The sequence below is a fragment of the Centropristis striata genome, chromosome 15 (assembly GCF_030273125.1).
Source record: "Centropristis striata isolate RG_2023a ecotype Rhode Island chromosome 15, C.striata_1.0, whole genome shotgun sequence".
In the NCBI taxonomy this organism is placed as follows: Eukaryota; Metazoa; Chordata; class Actinopteri; order Perciformes; family Serranidae; genus Centropristis; species Centropristis striata.
Window position 1 is genome coordinate 8,990,361 of NC_081531.1, and position 18,745 is coordinate 9,009,105.

The 18,745-nt window shown below is 40.1% G+C and overlaps 1 protein-coding gene across 1 annotated transcript in view; it reads left to right on the forward strand.

The window, feature by feature from the left end:
- The window catches only part of zzef1 (zinc finger, ZZ-type with EF hand domain 1), a 49,513-nt gene extending 31,039 nt beyond the window's left edge, over positions 1 to 18,474 (forward strand). The window contains exons 41-54 of the mRNA XM_059352112.1: positions 1,349 to 1,523; positions 1,613 to 1,745; positions 1,840 to 2,066; positions 3,017 to 3,325; positions 4,315 to 4,415; positions 4,554 to 4,689; positions 4,885 to 5,244; positions 6,195 to 6,338; positions 6,536 to 6,704; positions 6,991 to 7,089; positions 7,238 to 7,403; positions 8,596 to 8,746; positions 12,587 to 12,658; positions 15,147 to 18,474. Of these exons, the coding sequence (XP_059208095.1) occupies positions 1,349 to 1,523; positions 1,613 to 1,745; positions 1,840 to 2,066; positions 3,017 to 3,325; positions 4,315 to 4,415; positions 4,554 to 4,689; positions 4,885 to 5,244; positions 6,195 to 6,338; positions 6,536 to 6,704; positions 6,991 to 7,089; positions 7,238 to 7,403; positions 8,596 to 8,746; positions 12,587 to 12,658; positions 15,147 to 15,227 (2,323 nt within the window). The 3' untranslated portion in view covers positions 15,228 to 18,474. The remainder of the gene's footprint in view (positions 1 to 1,348; positions 1,524 to 1,612; positions 1,746 to 1,839; positions 2,067 to 3,016; positions 3,326 to 4,314; positions 4,416 to 4,553; positions 4,690 to 4,884; positions 5,245 to 6,194; positions 6,339 to 6,535; positions 6,705 to 6,990; positions 7,090 to 7,237; positions 7,404 to 8,595; positions 8,747 to 12,586; positions 12,659 to 15,146) is intronic.
- Positions 18,475 to 18,745: the final 271 nt, after the last annotated feature.

An 18,745-nucleotide genomic window follows, 5' to 3' on the forward strand; every position in this document is an offset into this window, starting at 1 on the left:
CTCACCTCAGTGAATCTAGCTGTTCAGCCAGCAGGAAGCCAAGTGGAAATGAATCATCTTTTGGCTTTTTAAAAGAGGAAGCTACACAACCTTATCATACAGTAAGCAGTGATGGGTGTAGCCGTCACTTGTAATCAACTTGAGACATTTCATCATAAAACCTTCGTTATTAAAAAAGGAGAGATACAGCTGGGGTTAAATGTGTCAAATCTACTCATAAATCATGTAACCATTTGTGAGCAAGTGTTGTCCTATATTAACAAGAAAAATTATTGAAAAAGATCCTGGAAAACAAGAGTGGGAATCCTGCAGAACTTCCCCTAAGTGGAATGTTACTGAATGTGTTTTTCCTACAAACACGACACGACATTTAAAAATGTTTGCTGTGAGAACGGTCCAGTCTGTACTTGTTAGCAGCTACATGGATTTTAGCCAATCCTGAAAAGACACGTGAGATATTTTCTTTTCCTGATAAAAGAAAATGCAACAATGGAAATAAAATAACTTAAATGCCCTTAGCTGTTATTTTACAAAGTGGGTACAAGTATTTATATATAATTGTGTAATTTAATCAACATTGGTGAAGCATCTGTGTGGTTTCACTTTGTGAAATATTATGATGTGTGGTCTGAGACTACGTATGTGAAGTTATGGCATTGGGATTCCATCTTCAGTTATCTTTACAATCAGACCTGTCACGATAACACATTTTTAGGACGAAATATTTTCCCAGAAATCACAATAAACGATAGTATCGTTGTATCGATGTTGTTTTAGTTTTATAACTATATCGGAACATAATAAGTACATCCTTTTCCACAGCAATGCATTTTTAATGTCGATAATATCAATCATTGGAATTGAAATGTGGAAAATAAATATTTAAATATCCTAGATAAATAAAACATAAATAAATAAACTACAACCAAAACAAATAAAATAGACTTTCAGGCTCTGTTAACACAATTTTGTAATGAGAAAATAATTATTTATTATATTATTTTATTATTAAAATAACATATAAACAGGTGGAATGGCTGCTTGGGAAACATATATTTATATATTTTTATATATATATATATACATATATATATATATATATTTATATATATATATGCAATCCGTACTGCCTGTCAAGCATTTGCAGCATTACTTTAAACACAACACAAAAAAAGCACAAAAAGTCAATATATTGAGTCCACAAAAAAAATATTGTGTCCATTTTTATATATCGAACGATAAGTCAATATAGTAATTATCGTGACAGGCCTATTTACACTATTTAATAATGCTGGAATTTATGCAAGTTGGTCCTTTTAATCAAACGGTGTTTTCCTCTGTGTTGCAGCCGTATTGGTCTGGATTGGGCATGCACAGTGGCAGATATTTTACACAGTCTGAATGCTTGTCCCGAGTGGAGCGCAGTCATCGCTGCCTTCACTGACCACTGTGTTCAGCAGCTGCCGCAAACTCTAAAACGCACCAACCTCTTCACGCTGCTGGTGCTGGTGGGCTTCCCCGAGGTAGGTACAACACCACCACTGTAAACACACAACACTGTACGCTGTGCTCCCATTACTAAGCTCAGCTGTGGCTCCTCTGTGTGTCTCAGGTGCTGTGTGTGGGCACACAGACGGTGTTTATCGACAACGCCAATGAGCAGCACAACATGATCTTGCTCAAACACTTCACAGAGAAGAACCACGCTGCAGTGGTGGATGTCAAGACACGCAAGAGGAAAACAGGTTGGTTCAGCTGGAGCACACTCAAACAACTTTGCCAGTGAGTAGAAACGATCATGGATTTAACCCTCTGTGTGCTTTTTTTCCCTCTTACTAGTGAAGGACTACCAACTCATCCAGTCTCAGGATTCAACTGCAGTCGGCCTGCCGGGCCAGTCAGAGAGTCAGGGCTGCCCGATGGCCCTGCTTAGCCGCTACCTGAGCAATTTCACCTCCATCATCAGCCACCTCCTGCAGGCCAGCCAGGACAATGGCTCTCCTGATGCTGTGGAGGCATCCTGGGTTCTCTCCTTAGCTCTTAAAGGCCTCTACAATACGCTGAAGGTACCATGGCTGCACTGAGTTTCAATGGGGGTTTTTACATTTGAAACTCCTATTGAGGTTCACGAGTGAAATTTTAAATGTCTGTCTTTAAATATTTAGATTAAGACTCAGTTTTGAACAAACACTGAAACAGCAAGCAGTGAATTTGTCCTCTGCGTTTAACCCATCCTTCACACACCAGTGAACCCAGTATGGAGCAGCGGGGGTTTAATGCCTTGCTCAAAGGCACTTCTTCCTTAGGATTCAAACCGGCAACCCCTCTGTTAAAAGCCCAATTCCTAACCTCTAGGCCACAGATTTAATGCCGCTATCAGCACTAAATTAAATTATTGGTTTTTATTATAAACTCAACTTTGATTGATTGATTGATTGATTGAGAATTTTATTTTGAACATGTAAAAGTGAACAAAAACACTAAAAATAAGATAAAATAGAAGTGAAATGAAAAGAAATATACAATGAGAGAAAAAAGAAAAAGAAAAGAAAACGAGAACAGGTCAAACATGTACATGCAACAGCTCAGTTGTTCATTTCTCTTAACATTAAATGAAATCATACATGTTCAAAAGGGAGTAGGAAGAAGTGTACACTTACACTACAACACTACTGTACACTACAAATATAATACATAATGTTTATCTCAGAGCCTGAAAGTCTATTTTATTTGTTTTGGTTGTAGTTTTTTTATTTATGTTTTATTTATCTTGGATATTTTTATTTTTATTTTTATTTTCCACATTTCTATTCCAATATTTAATATTCTCGAGATTTAAAAATGCATTTCTGTGGAAAAGAATCTTATTATGCTCTAATATCGTTTTAAAACTAAAACAACATCGATACAACGATAGTATCGTGATGGTTTCTGGGAAAATATATCGTCCTCAAATATGTGTTATCGTGACAGGCCTAACCAGAGGTCATTTTCTTCTTCTTCTCCTCTTGTGTAGAAACACGGAGTGGAGCAAGCTCAGGAGGACATCCAGCAGTCAGGCCTGACCCAGCTGCTGGTGAGGAAGTGCAGCAAAGGGACGGGTTTCAGCAAGCTGTGGCTGCTGAGAGATCTGGAGATTCTCTCCATCATGCTCTACTCGTCCAAGAGGGAGATCCATTCCATGGCCCAGGACCCGGAGCGAGACCAAAGAGAGCAGGACAAGGAGCACGACTCTGACCACTCCAGCTGCTGCGCCGACGAAACCGACGTCAACAAGCCCGACCCCTTAGAGGGGCTCGACGAGGAGACCAAGATTTGCTTCCAGGTAATGAGGGTCACCATTCAGAATACACGCAGCAAAATGTAATCAAGTCAAGTTTATTTATATAGCACATTTGATACAACAGGCAAGGTTATAATAGTTTTGGATTTTTCATTAGTTTTAGTTTAAATTTTGATGTCAATTTTTGTTTTCAAATTCAGTTAGTTTTAATGAGGTTTTTAAAGTGTGTTTGCTAGTTTTAATTACTTTTTATTTTTTTGAAAATGCTTAGTTTTAGTTTAGTTTTTATTAGTTTTAGTGTTAGTTTTAGTTTTTTGTAATGGGCTGTGTGTTGGGTGTGAGAAACAATAAGGTCACAATAAATGTTGCCTTTATTTCCTTTGTCTTATCTATCTTAGCTCCAATAAGTTTACTAAGTCATAAAACCAAATAAATGAAATAGGTTTCATATCAACCAAAAGGTTTACGTATGAAAAAAGTTTCACATTTTCAGTTAGTTTATTTTTTAAAAACTCTCGTTTTTATTTTTATTTCAGTTCACGAAAATGTTTTTTCTATTCTAGTTTTCGTCATTTCGTTAACTATAATAACCTTAGACTCAATGTGCTTCAATAAATGAAAATCAAAACAAACAAAAGAAAATAGGCAAATATCATACATGACAAAAGAAACAAAAATACAAATATAAAAGCATACATTATAAGGTTAGATAACATGAAGTGGGTTATTACAGATATATAACATTAAAATGAACACACGTGATGCAAATGTATTACAATTAAAAGCATATACAATTTAAAGAAAAGGGAAATTAAAAACCTAATAAAAGCTAATGAAAACAGATATGTTTTTAGTCTGCTTTTGAAAGAGGACACAGATGTAGCAGACCTTAAGTTCCAGAGAGTCTGGCCATAATGACTAAAAGCACCATGAGCGATGAGATGTTAAAATGGGAGTGATGTGTTCAAACCGTTTGGTTTTTGTCAGTATTCTACTAGTATGATGTAATTATCCCTTTTCTTTCAATGCAGATCACACACGATGCCTTAAACGCCCCTCTGCCCATCCTGCGAGCCATGTATGAGTTGCAGATGAAGAGAACTGACTCCTTCTTCCTGGAGGTGCAGAAGAGGTCAGTCCGTATTGACAAATTCTTCTTAATTTACTTTTTTTTTTTTTTTTATATTATACGACCAACAGTGGTAAAGGTCATATTTTACAATCTAATACTGCCTCTCTGTTATGTGTTGTGCCTTCGTGTTATTTTCAGATTTGATGGAGAAGAGATAAAAACAGATGAGACAATCCGTACGCTGGCTCAGAAGTGGCAACCCACCAGGCGGCCTCGCTCTGAAGAGAGGAACACCAAGGCCGTGGACACGGATATGATCGTGGTGTCATGCGTGGTGAGTTGAATTGGCATTGAAATTGGAACATTTCAAAGAGGTTTTTTTAAATGTTAAAAAGCACTACAAGGAAATGTGTTTGGCAAATCACCGACATTACAAGACAAGAAGAGATGAGTAACTTTGGAAAAAAGTTTGAGAGTTCCTCATATGCCAATATTCTGATATATCTCCATCCTCGCCGTCCTCCCACAGTCTAAACCCAGTCACTGTGAAAAGGCCACAGAGGAGATCAACGTAGTGGCCCAGAAGCTCATCACAAATTCAGAGAGCGACTTACAGCTCAGCTACGCCAAACAGAGGCGCACCAAAAGTTCAGCTCTACTGCACAAGGAGCTGGATGTGCGCAGCAACCGGGCAGTTCGTCAATACCTGGTGAAGGTCAACCAGGCCATCGCCACGCTGTACGCCCGCCACGTGCTGGCCTCGCTGCTGGCCGACTGGCCCGCAGAGGCATCGCTGAGCGAGGAGGCCCTGGAGCTGAACGGTGCCTCGCACATGGCCTACATCCTGGACATGTTAATGCAGCTGGAGGAGAGGCCACTCTGGGAAAAGGTGGGCAGTTAACTGTGTTTTGTGAATGTTATTTCTATGATAAAGGTTTTGTGGATTAATGTTACTAGTGCAGTGCCCGTAGGAAGTATGTGTTCGTATTGCGGTGCGAAGTGCCATTTGGTCAAACAAATCCACACATCGATAGTGTTGGCTAATGCCTCTTGCTAGTGTAACCTTAAATAACAGAAACACTATCTTTCCGTCCATATTATGCTTAGCTGTCAGTTAATAAAGTTTTGTTTTTACTGTTTTCAATGGATCAAACTGATGCAGAAGAAGGGGCTTAAATCTCGGCTTAGCATGCTAATCGTGAGATAGCACAATACGCAGTATGCTTTACTAAAAGTACATTAACATGAACCCAATTAGCTGATATACTATATTGCATGTAAGTATCCGATGCTAAGCAACATTAATGTCATCCCTGAATTACATAGTAATGCAACATAACAAGTGAATAAAGCTAAAATCTCCGCTTAGCATGCTAATCGTGAATAATAGAATTTGCACATTACATGCAGACCACTACAACGTCTGCAACTCCATAAAACACTTACTTTTCATAAGGTACCACACCATCCAGCACATACACATTGAACATTGATATTCACTGGAAACTATTAGAATATTATTGGAAAATCCAGAGTGAATTGTGTTACTGACCAGGTGTAGGCCTATCACACAATGGGGCGGAGCTCCCCTAAAAGGCGTCCGATCGGAAACAGTGCAGCAACACGTGCTACGTAAATAATGATATTTTGAAAAATAATTTAAAAAATCTTCAAAATCGAGGATGCACACCTTCGTACCATGTGCAAGCCGCATAGGAAATCTTAGGTCAGTCTGACTAACGGTCAGCAAGATATGAACTAGACACACATACACACACATACACACAGATGCTTCTTGCTTCTATAGATAGATTATAATAATGATAATTTATTGATCAGATTCTCCAGAGGGTGCTGAAGGGTTGCAGCCAGAGTATGCTTTGCAGTCTGTCCCTCACTGGTTGCCAGTTCATGGAGGAGCCGGGTATGGCTGTGCAGATCAGAGAGTCCAAACACCCGTATGACAACAACACCAACTTTGAGGTGGGTAAACTTCTTTTTTTTTTACCATCAGTTACAGCCATAATTGTTTTTAAAGAAGTTTGTTTTTCCTCATTTGTCATGAACTCTTCTCAGTTTCAACCTTTTAGCTGGCCGCAAAGTTTTCTCTGGAAGACTTTTCACTAATGGTCTTTTTTCAGTTCAGTTTGAAGACTATTGTGTCCATCTTCTCTCTACAGGACAAGGTGCACATCCCAGGGGCCATCTACCTGTCAGTAAAGTTTGACTCCCGCTGCTACACAGAGGAAGGCTGTGATGAGCTCATCATGTCCAGCAGCAGTGATTTTCTCCAGGATGTCCACAACTTCAGTGGCTCCCCTCAGAAATGGTCAGATTTTGAGATTCCTGGTAAGTAATACTTTTAGAAACTTGTCATTATTTTTCTGCTTTAGGCGTGTGTGTGTGTGACAGCAGAGAAACACCTGAAGGAGTGGTAAGTGTCACAGCAAGGAAGACACTGAGGTGACTTATTAAAAGACAAGTCAAAACCTCCTGGACATGCAGACTCTGCACTTTCCTGCTTAGAGTTTCAAATATTTGCCGGAAATTCTCACTCAAGCTTTCAGGGCAGCCCTAATGACTGTTATGTCTGAATTCTGTTTCTCATTGTGTTCTGTGTGTGTCTTTCTCTCAGGTGATACCCTGTACTACAAATTCATGTCAGACATGAGTAACACAGAGTGGGGCTACAAGTTCACTGTTACAGGAGGTCACAGAGGACGTTTCCAGACAGGTACTTTACACCTAGAAGGATCTACACTCCCTTTACATTAATGCAAACCTGTTTTATTTGGTGGAGAACAGCTCTGCAAGCTACCAAAATGAATCCTCCGGTTGGGCAGGTCGTCACCATGTCTGCACTTGTGCTTGTCTCTTATCAGGTTTTGAGATACTGAAGCAAATGTTAGCAGATGACCAAGTTCTCAGTCACCTGCCGCTGGCTGACATCTGGGAGTGGCAAGTGGGCGTGGCCTGTCGCCAGACTGGGAACCAGCGGCTCAAAGCCATTCACTTGTTGCTCCGCCTCCTGCAGTGCCAGTCCGAGAGGTAAGAGTCGAGCCTTGCTTTTACATTTTTATCTCTGTTCTTACAGTCTAATGCACGAACACTCTCACATTGGAATAAAGCCCATGCACCTGGACTTAACTACAGCTAATTTGACTGACGAGACCCAGTGCATATTATTTTACCTGTGCATGTGGAGGACTCCACACAGGGTTTGCATAAAAGCCTTCATAAAACCCTTGTGTCCTGGTGGTAACCACGGAAATGAGGTGCAGGATGTGTTTAGGGATTTGCATAGACTGACTCAGCTCTCATCTGGTCAAAAGGACAACGTCACGTACAGAAGCACAGGTCTATAATTCGTGCTATGGACTCCAACTTAATTATTTTAATTTAATTACTTTGTTTCTGAAAATCATGTTTTGTGTTTGTGGTCTAAATAATATAATACCTGTGAACTTGGCATTCATTTGAACAAGTTTTGCTCTCTTAATGGCTGTTGGAGGTTTTTAAGTCATGATAAATGTATGAAGTTGGGCTCATTAAAGTGTATGGCTATCTTTCAAGTATAGACCCAAATTGCCCAGTACGTGGTTACAGCAAAACTTCTTCAAACAATACATGTATCCAATCCCTTTTTGTACTCAGATCTAGAAAGAATTGTATTTGTATACAAGTGCATCTCAATAAATTAGAATATGATGGAAAAGTCCATTTCCAGTAGTTCAAGTCAAACAGCCCCAACCAAGTATTGAGTCATATAGATGGAGATACTTTTCAGAGGCCAACATTTCCATATTAAACATACTTTTTAAAATTGCTCTTATGTAATATTAAAAAAGTTTTTGAGACACTGCATTTAAGGTCTTCATTAAATCTAAGCCATAATCATTATAATTAGAAGAAATTAAATAAAATAAGACATGAAATGTTTCATTCTGTGTGTAATGGATCTATATAATGTTTTGTGAATTGAATTACTGACATAATTAACTTTCTATGATATTGTAATTAATTGAGATGCACCTGTAGTTACAAATATGTATTGAATAACAAACTCTAAATACTCTATTGGTATCTGTCTCCCTTTAAGGATACTGTTATTGGTGGTGATAAAGCTCTCGTTTGTTTTCCAGCCACTTCTTTGCTTTTTCTCAGAATCTAACTCTTTTTTTGGCCTGTTCTACCTGTGTACGTGTTTGTTCTTCTCACTATTAATTTTTTCTCACTCCAGAGCCTGCGAGCTGACACTGCTGCGACCTCTGTGGCAGCTCTTTATGTCTATGGAGAACAGCCTGAGCCAGGATCCCACCAGTATCACCGTGCTGCTGCCTCTCCACCGAGCCCTCACTGAACTCTTCTTCATCGCAGAGGCCCGGGCCATTGTGAGTGACACACTCACACACACACACACACACACACACCTCATCTAGTGTTGTATAGGTGTTGCTGTTAAAGCTGAAGGTGTGGCAGAGTGACATTTGTGGTGTTTGTTTACTTATGTGGGCTGTTTTTGCTGTGATGACAGCTTTATTGACTTTGTGGTTAAATATAGAAAAGACTCAACAAGGCTGATTGTGTTAAAAACATTTTTCATTCTGCCTTGCCTTAGAGACAACCTGTCCACGCTTTACTTTTTTATTTTGGCTTGATCATCCAAATCATCCATTATGAGGCAATTTTAATTGAAATGATGAGAGTGAGATTAAGTCCACATTTTATTTTGTACCTGTAATTCCCCACCCCCCCTGTCTCTGTCTATATATGTCTCTCTGTGACATGATCATGTTTTTCCTCCACCCACCTGTTCTGTGTGGGGCTCGGGGCCAGAGCCCGGCCCTGCCATCTGCCAGGCAGCACAGTGCCACACTGGCTCCCTTCAGACTGCATGAGAGAGGAAGAGATGCTATCCATTTTGTGATGCGTACGGGCACTCTCTCTCTCTCTTTCTCTCTTTCTCTCTCTCAGTCGTCTTGCATTATTGATTAAGAGAATTCTCAAAGATTATGAGTACGCCGTCAGCCAGGAGTTTCCCATCTGTAGATGCAATCGAACCAGACAGTCCCAGAAAAACACTACCTTTCCTGTTCCCGTCTGGTCTGCTCAGTGAGGCCCGAGGCTGCTGATCTGACAATAAAATTACATCAGTTGACTCGTCGTTCAGGATGGATTCTGTGCTCCCATCTGCACCAACTGAGTGTTGTGTCATGCGAGGGAGAATGTGTTGCTTGTGTGGAGCAGTACACACAGACAAACACCAGGGGGCAGTAGCAGTACTTAGGAGTTTTGCTCGGGATGCCCTTCATGGTCACTCCACAGTGTTGTGTTAGCGGTGATAGACACACGATACACCAACAGAGCATCATCACAGTGCATGACCCGTCTTTCATCAACGCATGTGTTCCACAGCAGTTTGTCACCTCCAGCTCATGGATGGATGGAGCTGTTTGTGGTCAGGACTGTTTGTTTAACAGCAGAAACACTGACCCGTTCTCTTCCCCCGCCAGCTCCTGCCAGCTTTCTCCTGATAAAATGGTGAAGTAGCTTATGTTGGCTTAAAAAGCCACACACCTGCTACCTCTTGTGGCAGCTGTCACAGTGAGTGGTGGTTGGTGTATTACAAGAAATTTCAAAAAAGAAGCCGGTAGAATGAATCAAGCCAGTGAACATGTTGCAGACCTCCGTCACACAGTCGACAACTCGGCTATGCAGCATCTAGATTGGATTCACTGTTCCAGGACGTCTTTTCATCTGCATCTGTTTTCACAAAGTAGATTTGTTCAGAGCATAAACTGTATAATAAATGGACATAGTCTCTATGACATCACACATGTGTTTCTGAAGAGCCAAAATGAAGCTCGGCGTGGTAGCCCTGGGCAGTGCCTGTCTCCTCTCCGCTAATCCATAATAGGTCAAAGAGGTGGAGCCTGTGACGTTAACTGTGTTTGAAGCCTGGCTGATGAAACACTCCAGCTTTGACGGCACACACCTGTCAGTCAAAACGGCCATGTGCTTAATTTAGGGATGAATTTTCCCACCACTTACTGAACCGGTGTTATCGATTACACCAGACTTTTTACAAGAAAATGTTGGTCCGATGACACTCAATATCTGAAGAATGCTCATTTTGATCTTTAAATCTTTTCCAAAATGGAACAGGAACAGTTGATGTGGCAGCATCTGCTTTTCTTTATAATAACCTTGCTTGGGTCAGCGACAGCTCCCTCCTTCTCTTCTCTAACAGTGCATTCCCTCCAGGTCCGGAGAAGGACCACGTCTCAATATTTCTCAACTCAAATGACGGAGTAACAATGTTCACGAGCAGGTCGCCATCCTGTTTCTTGTTTGAAATGGAGAACCAGGGAGTGCATTTAGCCAATCACGTGCATTCCCCAATCGGGTCCAGCAGAGAATCAGACCCACCACCTTCTTTAACAAACGGCCGGTTAATGGAGCAGCGTGTCCTCTTGTGTCCTCACAGTACTTCATGGAGATGTACTGTAGCTGGCACCTTGTGCAGCGGTCATCCTCACAGGACGGACAGCTCACCCTACAACAGCATTCAGGTTTTAGTCCATGAACATTGCCTTGTTCTTAAGGTCCCAGTTTGTCTCTGGCGGAGCTCTGTGCTGCTGCTCTGCTGCTGTATAGAGCAGACACTTCAAGTTTAAAGTTGTAGCGTTCGTTGTCTGACTAAGTATTGATAAAAACCTTAGTATTCACAAAATATACTCTTTTTTTTTAGGAACTTTGCACTGAAATAACACGAAAATGAACTAAAAAAAAATAGTAATTAATTATGCATTTAAACATGGGAATTTTATAAATATTTAGTCATGGAAAAAATTATTAGACCATTTGTTCTTCAATTTCTTGTTCATTTTAATGTCTGGTACAACTAAAGGTAACAAAAATAGCTCATAAGAGTTTAATTTAAGAGTTGATATCTAGTCATTTTCCATTGTTTTCTTGATAATGATTTTGGTTATTATCAAGAAAACCATGAAAAATGTCTAGATATCAGCTCTGAAATTTAGCTCTTATGAGCTATTTTTGTTATCATTATATTTGTCCACACAAATGTACCTTTACTTGTACCAGGTATTAAAATGAACAAGAAATTGAAGAAAACACTGGTCTAATAATTTTTTTATGACTGTATATGGGGTAATTAGCCATAGGGACCAAAATGTTTTTTTGGAGCCAGCCTCTAGTGGCCATTCAAGGAACTGCAGTTTTTGACACTAATGCGTTGGCTTCATTGCTGGTTGCCGCTTGGTTCTGAGGCTGATACAGGGAGAAATTATTTCTTCAAAATCTGTCCTGAAGTGGACAGACTGCCTGTAAGGATCAGTGCCCTACCTACAACACAGTGCACCATCTGTCACCAGCCTCCTAAAAACTCAGGATTAGTGTGGACTAAGGTTGGCGGCCCTCATGTCATGTTGATATACGAGCTTAACAGCCGTGATGACATACAGCTCCATAGAGACTCTACTGTAAAATGAGAGGCTAATGAGTGGACTGAGCACACTCCTCTGTGTCCATATTAGGTCTGAGCCTGGAACCAGCTTATTTTAAAGTTTTAGGGGCTGATGCGGTTCACATTCCAGCGTCGGTCCTCTTTCTTCGTACGCACACAGAGGTCACGGCCAGGTCCGCTGAGATTCAGTGAACTCTCTTCCCCAGGAAGTGGAAGTTATATTTAGGAATCAAAACGGTATGTCATGCACCACTGACTGTACAAATCGTCCTAGGATGTTCCCCAGCATAAACATTTGGGGTGCTGCGAGATGGATGGTTGGACCAGGGCTCTGGACTGTGTCTCCAGCTCTGTAAAAGCTCCATTTGGCCAGTCTCAGCCCATTTAGCCGCTATGTAGCCTTATCTGTGTTCTCCAACTCCTTGTGCTTATGTAACCTGAGGTATGTCTCTCCCGTCTGGCTTTAGTGGAAGCACTCTTCAGTTTGTTTATGATTTTGATTGACTGTTCCAACATTCCTCAGTCCAATTTGATGCTGAGATGGAGATGAAGAGCGGTCAGGGGAGCCAGGCCTCATTTATAACTCAATTCATCCCTTATGTAACCTCTCAGGGTAGTCTGTCTCTGGAAGTTCCTTTTATTCATGACAGTTATCCGGCCTGCGAGGTTATCTGTGTTTCTGTGTGAACTGCAATTGGTAACATGGCACCCCTGTTACAAGCCTTTGATGTTTTTTTTCCAGGCACAGGGGATCCTCCAGGAGTATTTGTTAGCCATGACCACTGACGAGCAGCTCCTCAATCACACTGCAATGGTAAGACTCCTTTTGTTTTTGCATAACATCCGCAGATTTCCTTTTACATCTAAATTCAAAGTCCTTCCTGCAGCGAGACTCTCTCAGGTCATCTTTGATCTGTTGAGTTTTGAATCGCTGATGATAGTAGCTCAAAGAAGTTGTCCGCTCAGCCTGAAGTGTTGTAATATTATGCAACTCTTTTTCTTAAACACGCAGTTAAACGATCTTCAGACGCTGTGAGTCAGCTAGCGGCTGGAGTCTCTTTTTGCTAGTGAATCACCAAGCTGTTGACACCCAGCAGATCCCTCTGCACCTCACTCCCCTTGTTTTGAATATGTGTGGGCCGCACTCAGGACTAATGTATTTGGTAATTACAGCCCATTAGAATTTGTGGCACGGCGAGCCACAGCGCTCTTTGTACAGTGGACCCTGTGATCGAGCAGAGGAGCCGGAAGGCAGTTAAGAGGAGCGGTGGATGCGAGGTGGTGAAAAAAAAACATTGTGGGCGGTTCTGTGCAGCAGTTACCTAATACCTGTCAGGTTAAAAAACAAAAGCATAGATGACTTGGCAGTAGTCATAATGATAACAATGATGCAAAGTCCAAAAGTAAGTTGCCCGAGGTTCACTTTCAAAGGGTTGGAAAAATGTTTCAAAGCCATCCATAACAAAACAAGTTCACTCACCGGGGACTACATTTTCTCCTTCTTCTCTTTTCAAGTTAGCAGTGTGTTATTTTTGGTGAGTTCATTACACCACAACACAAGATGCATTGTGTTCAGAGAATCATGTTCACTCCACTACTCCAAGGCTTTTATTTATCCTGTTATTCACTCAGTTAAACCTGGATACCAGGGTAAGGTAGCTGTGTTTTGACACTTCATATGAAACTATCTGAGCGTGTTGACAGCCAAATCAGCAGGCATGGCTGTGTGTCTGGGCATCACCTGGAGCTGTATCGGACTTCTCAGCTCCAAGGAAATCACTGGGTGAAGGGGATTTTTCAAGAAAAACAATTCCAAAATATTAAATTCCATGTAATTCAGTTAGCTAGGATATCATGTCCCGCAAATGTCCCAGTGTATTGCAGGAAAGATCATTTTCCATGGTTTTCTTGATAATAACCAAAATCATTATCATGAAGACCATGAAAAATGTCTAGATATCAGCTCTTAGATAAAACTCTTATGAGTTATTTTTGTTATCATTATATTTGTCCAAACAAATGTACCTTTAGTTGTACCAGGCATTAAAATGAACAAGAAATTGAAGAAAACAATGGTCTAATAATTTTTCCATGACTGTTGTTGTGATGTCACAACTATATTACAGGTAGAAAGTGCTGCTGCAGTGCTGTTACAGTCATTCCCTGGATGCAGTGATGCAGGGACGTTAATAAAGTATAGATGCAGAAAACCTGGAAACACTGACCAATCAGCAGACTGTTTTTTTTCCCAGGGCGGCTTAAAGAGACAGGCGCTAAAACACAGCATTTCAAACGGAGTGTGAATATAAGTACATTAAAACAGACAGTATGAGAAAAATAATGAGATATTTTTTATCATGACATAATATAATCATGTTCTAGTAGAAACACAAAATACAGGTATGAACCTGAACATGGGCATAATATGTTTCATTTAAAGCGGCACTAATCAGTATTAACAATGGATCTGCCTGTGTATTGAGAAAGGTGTTATTTGTTACTAGTTACAGAAGATAATTCTCACCTGACTGAATAGGTCCATTCTTTCAACGTGAGCACACACATCAACCTCATTTCCATCCTCAGCAGGCATTTGTCTTCATCCAACACTGATGGAACCGCTGTGAGCTCCCTGCCCAGCCCCAAACAGCAGACAAAGTTTGCAAATAGCTAACAACTGGCTAACTACAAAAAGAACCACAAGAAACCATACCAAGCCACAGCAAAGGTCATGTCCTATCTTGCATTGTTTAAAAAGCGAGAAAAAAAAATTGTAGGTGATATGGATCCACTCCAAAATGTAATGGGTTTTTCCTTGGCTCATGCTACACCCTTCCACTAAGTTTTTGAAAAATTAGGCAAGCAGTTTTTTCACTATCCTGCTGACAAATACAAATCAACAAACAAACAAGCTGGACTGAATACATGACCTCCTCGGAGGAGGTAATGATGCTCTGGGCCAACACAGAGAAACAACAACCCACTTACTGATATCATCAGCGTGCAGGCAGCAGAGAACAAATGTCAGTGCAGAGAACAAAAGCACTGAAAGCAGTTCAATCTGTTAAGCACTTGTGTTTATTAAATAAGGTGACGTAAACTGCACAGAAGTCCTTGATTCATCAGCGTAGTCGCCCTCACTTTCCCTGTTTATCAGCACTCAACATGCAGCGCACAGCCCAGGTGAAAAACAAGGCTTTTCATGTCTCGTTTTATAAGTGCACACTGCTTGATTTTGTCTCCCCCTCACTCATTCTTCTATATTTCATTCACATACTTCTTTTTTTTTTTTTACCGTGTAGGCTCTGAAGAACATTGCTGCCATCAGCCTGGCTATCAATTACCCCAATAAATCGACAAAGCTACTCAACATGTCTCCTTGAGAGAGCCGCTGAGGGAATGGAGGGGCACAGCCTGAAGGGGACGCAGCCTGACTCAGCTCTGAACAAGGAAACGGACAGGTGGCAGAGGAGAAACCCTCCGTGACCATCCAGTGCTTTCCTTCTACAAGGACCCCCTCCACTCGGGTAACTCTCTGCAGTACTCTGGGCCGGAGCTGCAGAGGGCTACTCAACGAGCACTTTCCACACTTACTCACAATCCTTTTTGCCTTAGGTGAATCCAGTATATCGGCATGTGCATTCACTGTAACAGGAACAATTGCGGGGTCTCTCTCTTTTTCTTTTTTTTTCCTTTTTTTTCTTTTTTTTTTATACTTGAAGATGCCGTGCTAAAGGACATGAAGTGCCAAATTCGCGACCTTCAAGGGGAAGTATATTCCTTTTTTCCTGCCTTTGTTCCTCCTAAACAGCAGCCACTCTGGGTTACATAGTTGATCATGGTGAAAACAGGTCACCTTGGCGACTTGCGTGTCTCAGCGGACATGTAGAGCATCCTAAAAATACTGTCCAGGACAGTGGAGTCTCATTAGTCACCATAGGGAGAAAGTACTGACCTACTAGCTCATTCCACTCACTCCTTCCTCCCTTCCTTCCTTCCTTTGCCCACCATCTCTCCTTCCTTTCCGATTCTTTCCTTTTCAGACAACAGCAGTAGATGATGGTTCATTTTTAGGGCACCTGTTGAAGGGAACGATCAGTATATCACCACAGATGTCCTGCTGACGGTTTGATCGCACTACACAGATTAAGATAAAACTCGAATAGCCATAGTGGTTGCATAGGATGACAATTAACATTACAGCTGAGGGAAAACTGTGATAATATACTATTGCAATGCATTCCTCCATGTTATTCTATCAATATGTTGAAGTATTTTTACTCCATTACTAGTGAATGAATGAAACACCATTATGATGTCAAATGAATAACAGCAAAAAATACATTTATTTCTGTTTTTATTTATTTTTATTTTTTTGAGAAACCCCAAATCTCTTAAAGGCCTTCAGTTTATCCCCCCTGATTTATTTATTAATTTTTATTGTTTTATCTGATGTGTAATTAAGTTCAACACGTTTATTTTTTTCAAAAAAACAAGCCGTTAATTATAGTGTAAAACACCATCATGTCCCGGTACCTTTATGTATTGTAATGAATGTGAGAATACTGGTGTCTTTACACAAATATCTATAACAGAGCAAACACTGCTGATCCCCACTAATACACAGATGGGCTGTCTGTCCCTCACATCACTTACATAAACTTAAAGGGAAAATTCACCACATTTTTCTGTGTATGTCCAGTCAGTGTTGATGGTAAATGTAGTTAACTGGAGAAGACAACAGGCACTTGTGTGGCACTTTGAGGTACCTTGGAGAGCGCCACAGCTGTCAGTCTAACTCTGACTGATGGGGCAACTTCAGAAAATGACTTGTTATCAAAGTCCTATGTTGCAAACAGAATGAGCATTTTTATCTTGTGGCCAATCACGATAATATGAACCTGAAGCTAGCGCACAGATAACGATAATAACAAAAATTAAGCTTTCTCGTATGCGTCATTCAGATTCAGAATTTTTCTAATCAGAAAACACAAAAAAACTGTCCGCGTTGACGTTCATTGCAGCGGAATAATTCAGTTTGTTGGCATTGGACAACATTTCCTGCAACTGAACCAGCAGTCAGTGTTTGCTCTCAGCAGCTCAGGTTCTAGAGGTTCTGGAGGTTCTGGAGGTTCCCCGCCGGCCACGTCTTCCCTGCTGCAACCTCAGCTTTTTCTGTTAATTAAAATTAACAGACCACCCTTTTTCTTCAATTTCCTGTTCATTTAATGCCTGGTACAACTAAAGGTACATTTGTTTGGACAAATATAATGATAACAAAAATAGCTCATAAGAGTTTAATTTAAGAGCTGATATCTAGACATTTTCCATGTTTTTCTTGATAATAACTGAAATCATTATAAAGAAAACCATGGAAAATGGCTAGATATCAGCTCTTAAATTAAACTTTAATGAGCTATTTTTGTTGTTAGCATTATATTTGTCCAAACTAATGTACCTTTAAAATTAACAAGAAACTGAAGAAAATAAGGGTGGTTTTATAATTTTTTCCATGACGATCATGCACGGAGGAATTGATTGCTTCGATGGACCGCATTTACCATCTACGCTGATTGGGCATCCATACAAAAGGAGGCATGTTTCTTTAAATTGACTGTCATTGTTGAGAATTGAGGTTAACACTGATAAAACATAAAGGCAACTGTAAAATAGACACATTATATCACCGATCCACCAATAACACATCTCATGTTTTGTAAACTGAAAAAAGTTCTTTAATACTGAATTACCTCATGTTTTGTAATTACACAGGTCATTGGTGTGACGCTTCCTTAACTGTTTAATGTGACTTTGAATCACATTACACTAACCACGACGTTTTATTCAAGCTGAGAATCCACCTGTAGCCACTTCCACACAAATCAGTCATGTCATGTTGTGTTGTGTTAAAGAAGGCAGAAAGTTTTATATGTTGACAAATCAAAAAAAAGAAAAAAAAGAAGTTTTAAAGAGAGTGAGTTGCTGAGGGTTGTTTTCCAATCATTACTGTATTCATTTCAGACGAGGAGAATCTTTTAGTTGTAGGAAGTCATGGTGGTTTATACCAAAGAAACCAATCATTGTGAGCCATGAAACATCTCTGAAAGAGCTCCAGGTGGAGTTTTTTCTCTGTTTGTCACATATCAGTTAGCTACCCGGTGAGAAGCTGGAGCAGAGGAAACCTTTAGACTTTATTCTCTTCTTTTTTTATGTTTATTTTTTACTTTTTATTTTTGAAATGGTCCCTACGAGGACCGTAGAATAGCTCGGTGGTTTTGTTTACACAAACATCAGCTGCAGTGAGGAGAGAGGGCGAGATACATGGCCTCCATTTGGCTTCTACGACGCCTCACCTATCTACGACGTGCCTATGGTTAAAAATGAAGCAATCATAATTTAACTCATGTTAGCCGAATAGTTATTAATTATATTTTAAAAAGAGAAATATATTGTTTAATTTGAAGTTTTTTTGTAACTTTTTACTTTTAATGTTCATTTCTTTTTTCGCGAAGATGCTTGATATATGAGGCTGACTAATTTGAATGTACATATCTGTGAATAATAATTGCACAGAGGAAAGACTTTGATATCAACCCCTTACAAATATAAACTTTATTGGGCACTAACAGATGGACACTTTGATTCTGATTTTGTATGCATGGCACATTGAAGGTAAAAAATCAAACGACACATACTGCTTGGGTTGAATTGTGATCCATTTCTAATAAAAAATAGAAATGACTTAAATACAACTTTTGCTGTCATCTTTTCTACAACCTCGATTACAAAAAGGTTGGGACACGTAAATAAAACAATGTGATAATGTGTTAATCCTGTTCTGGTCAAAGACAATATATTCATGATTTATCTTATCAACTCAATGGATTTTTGTACATATATG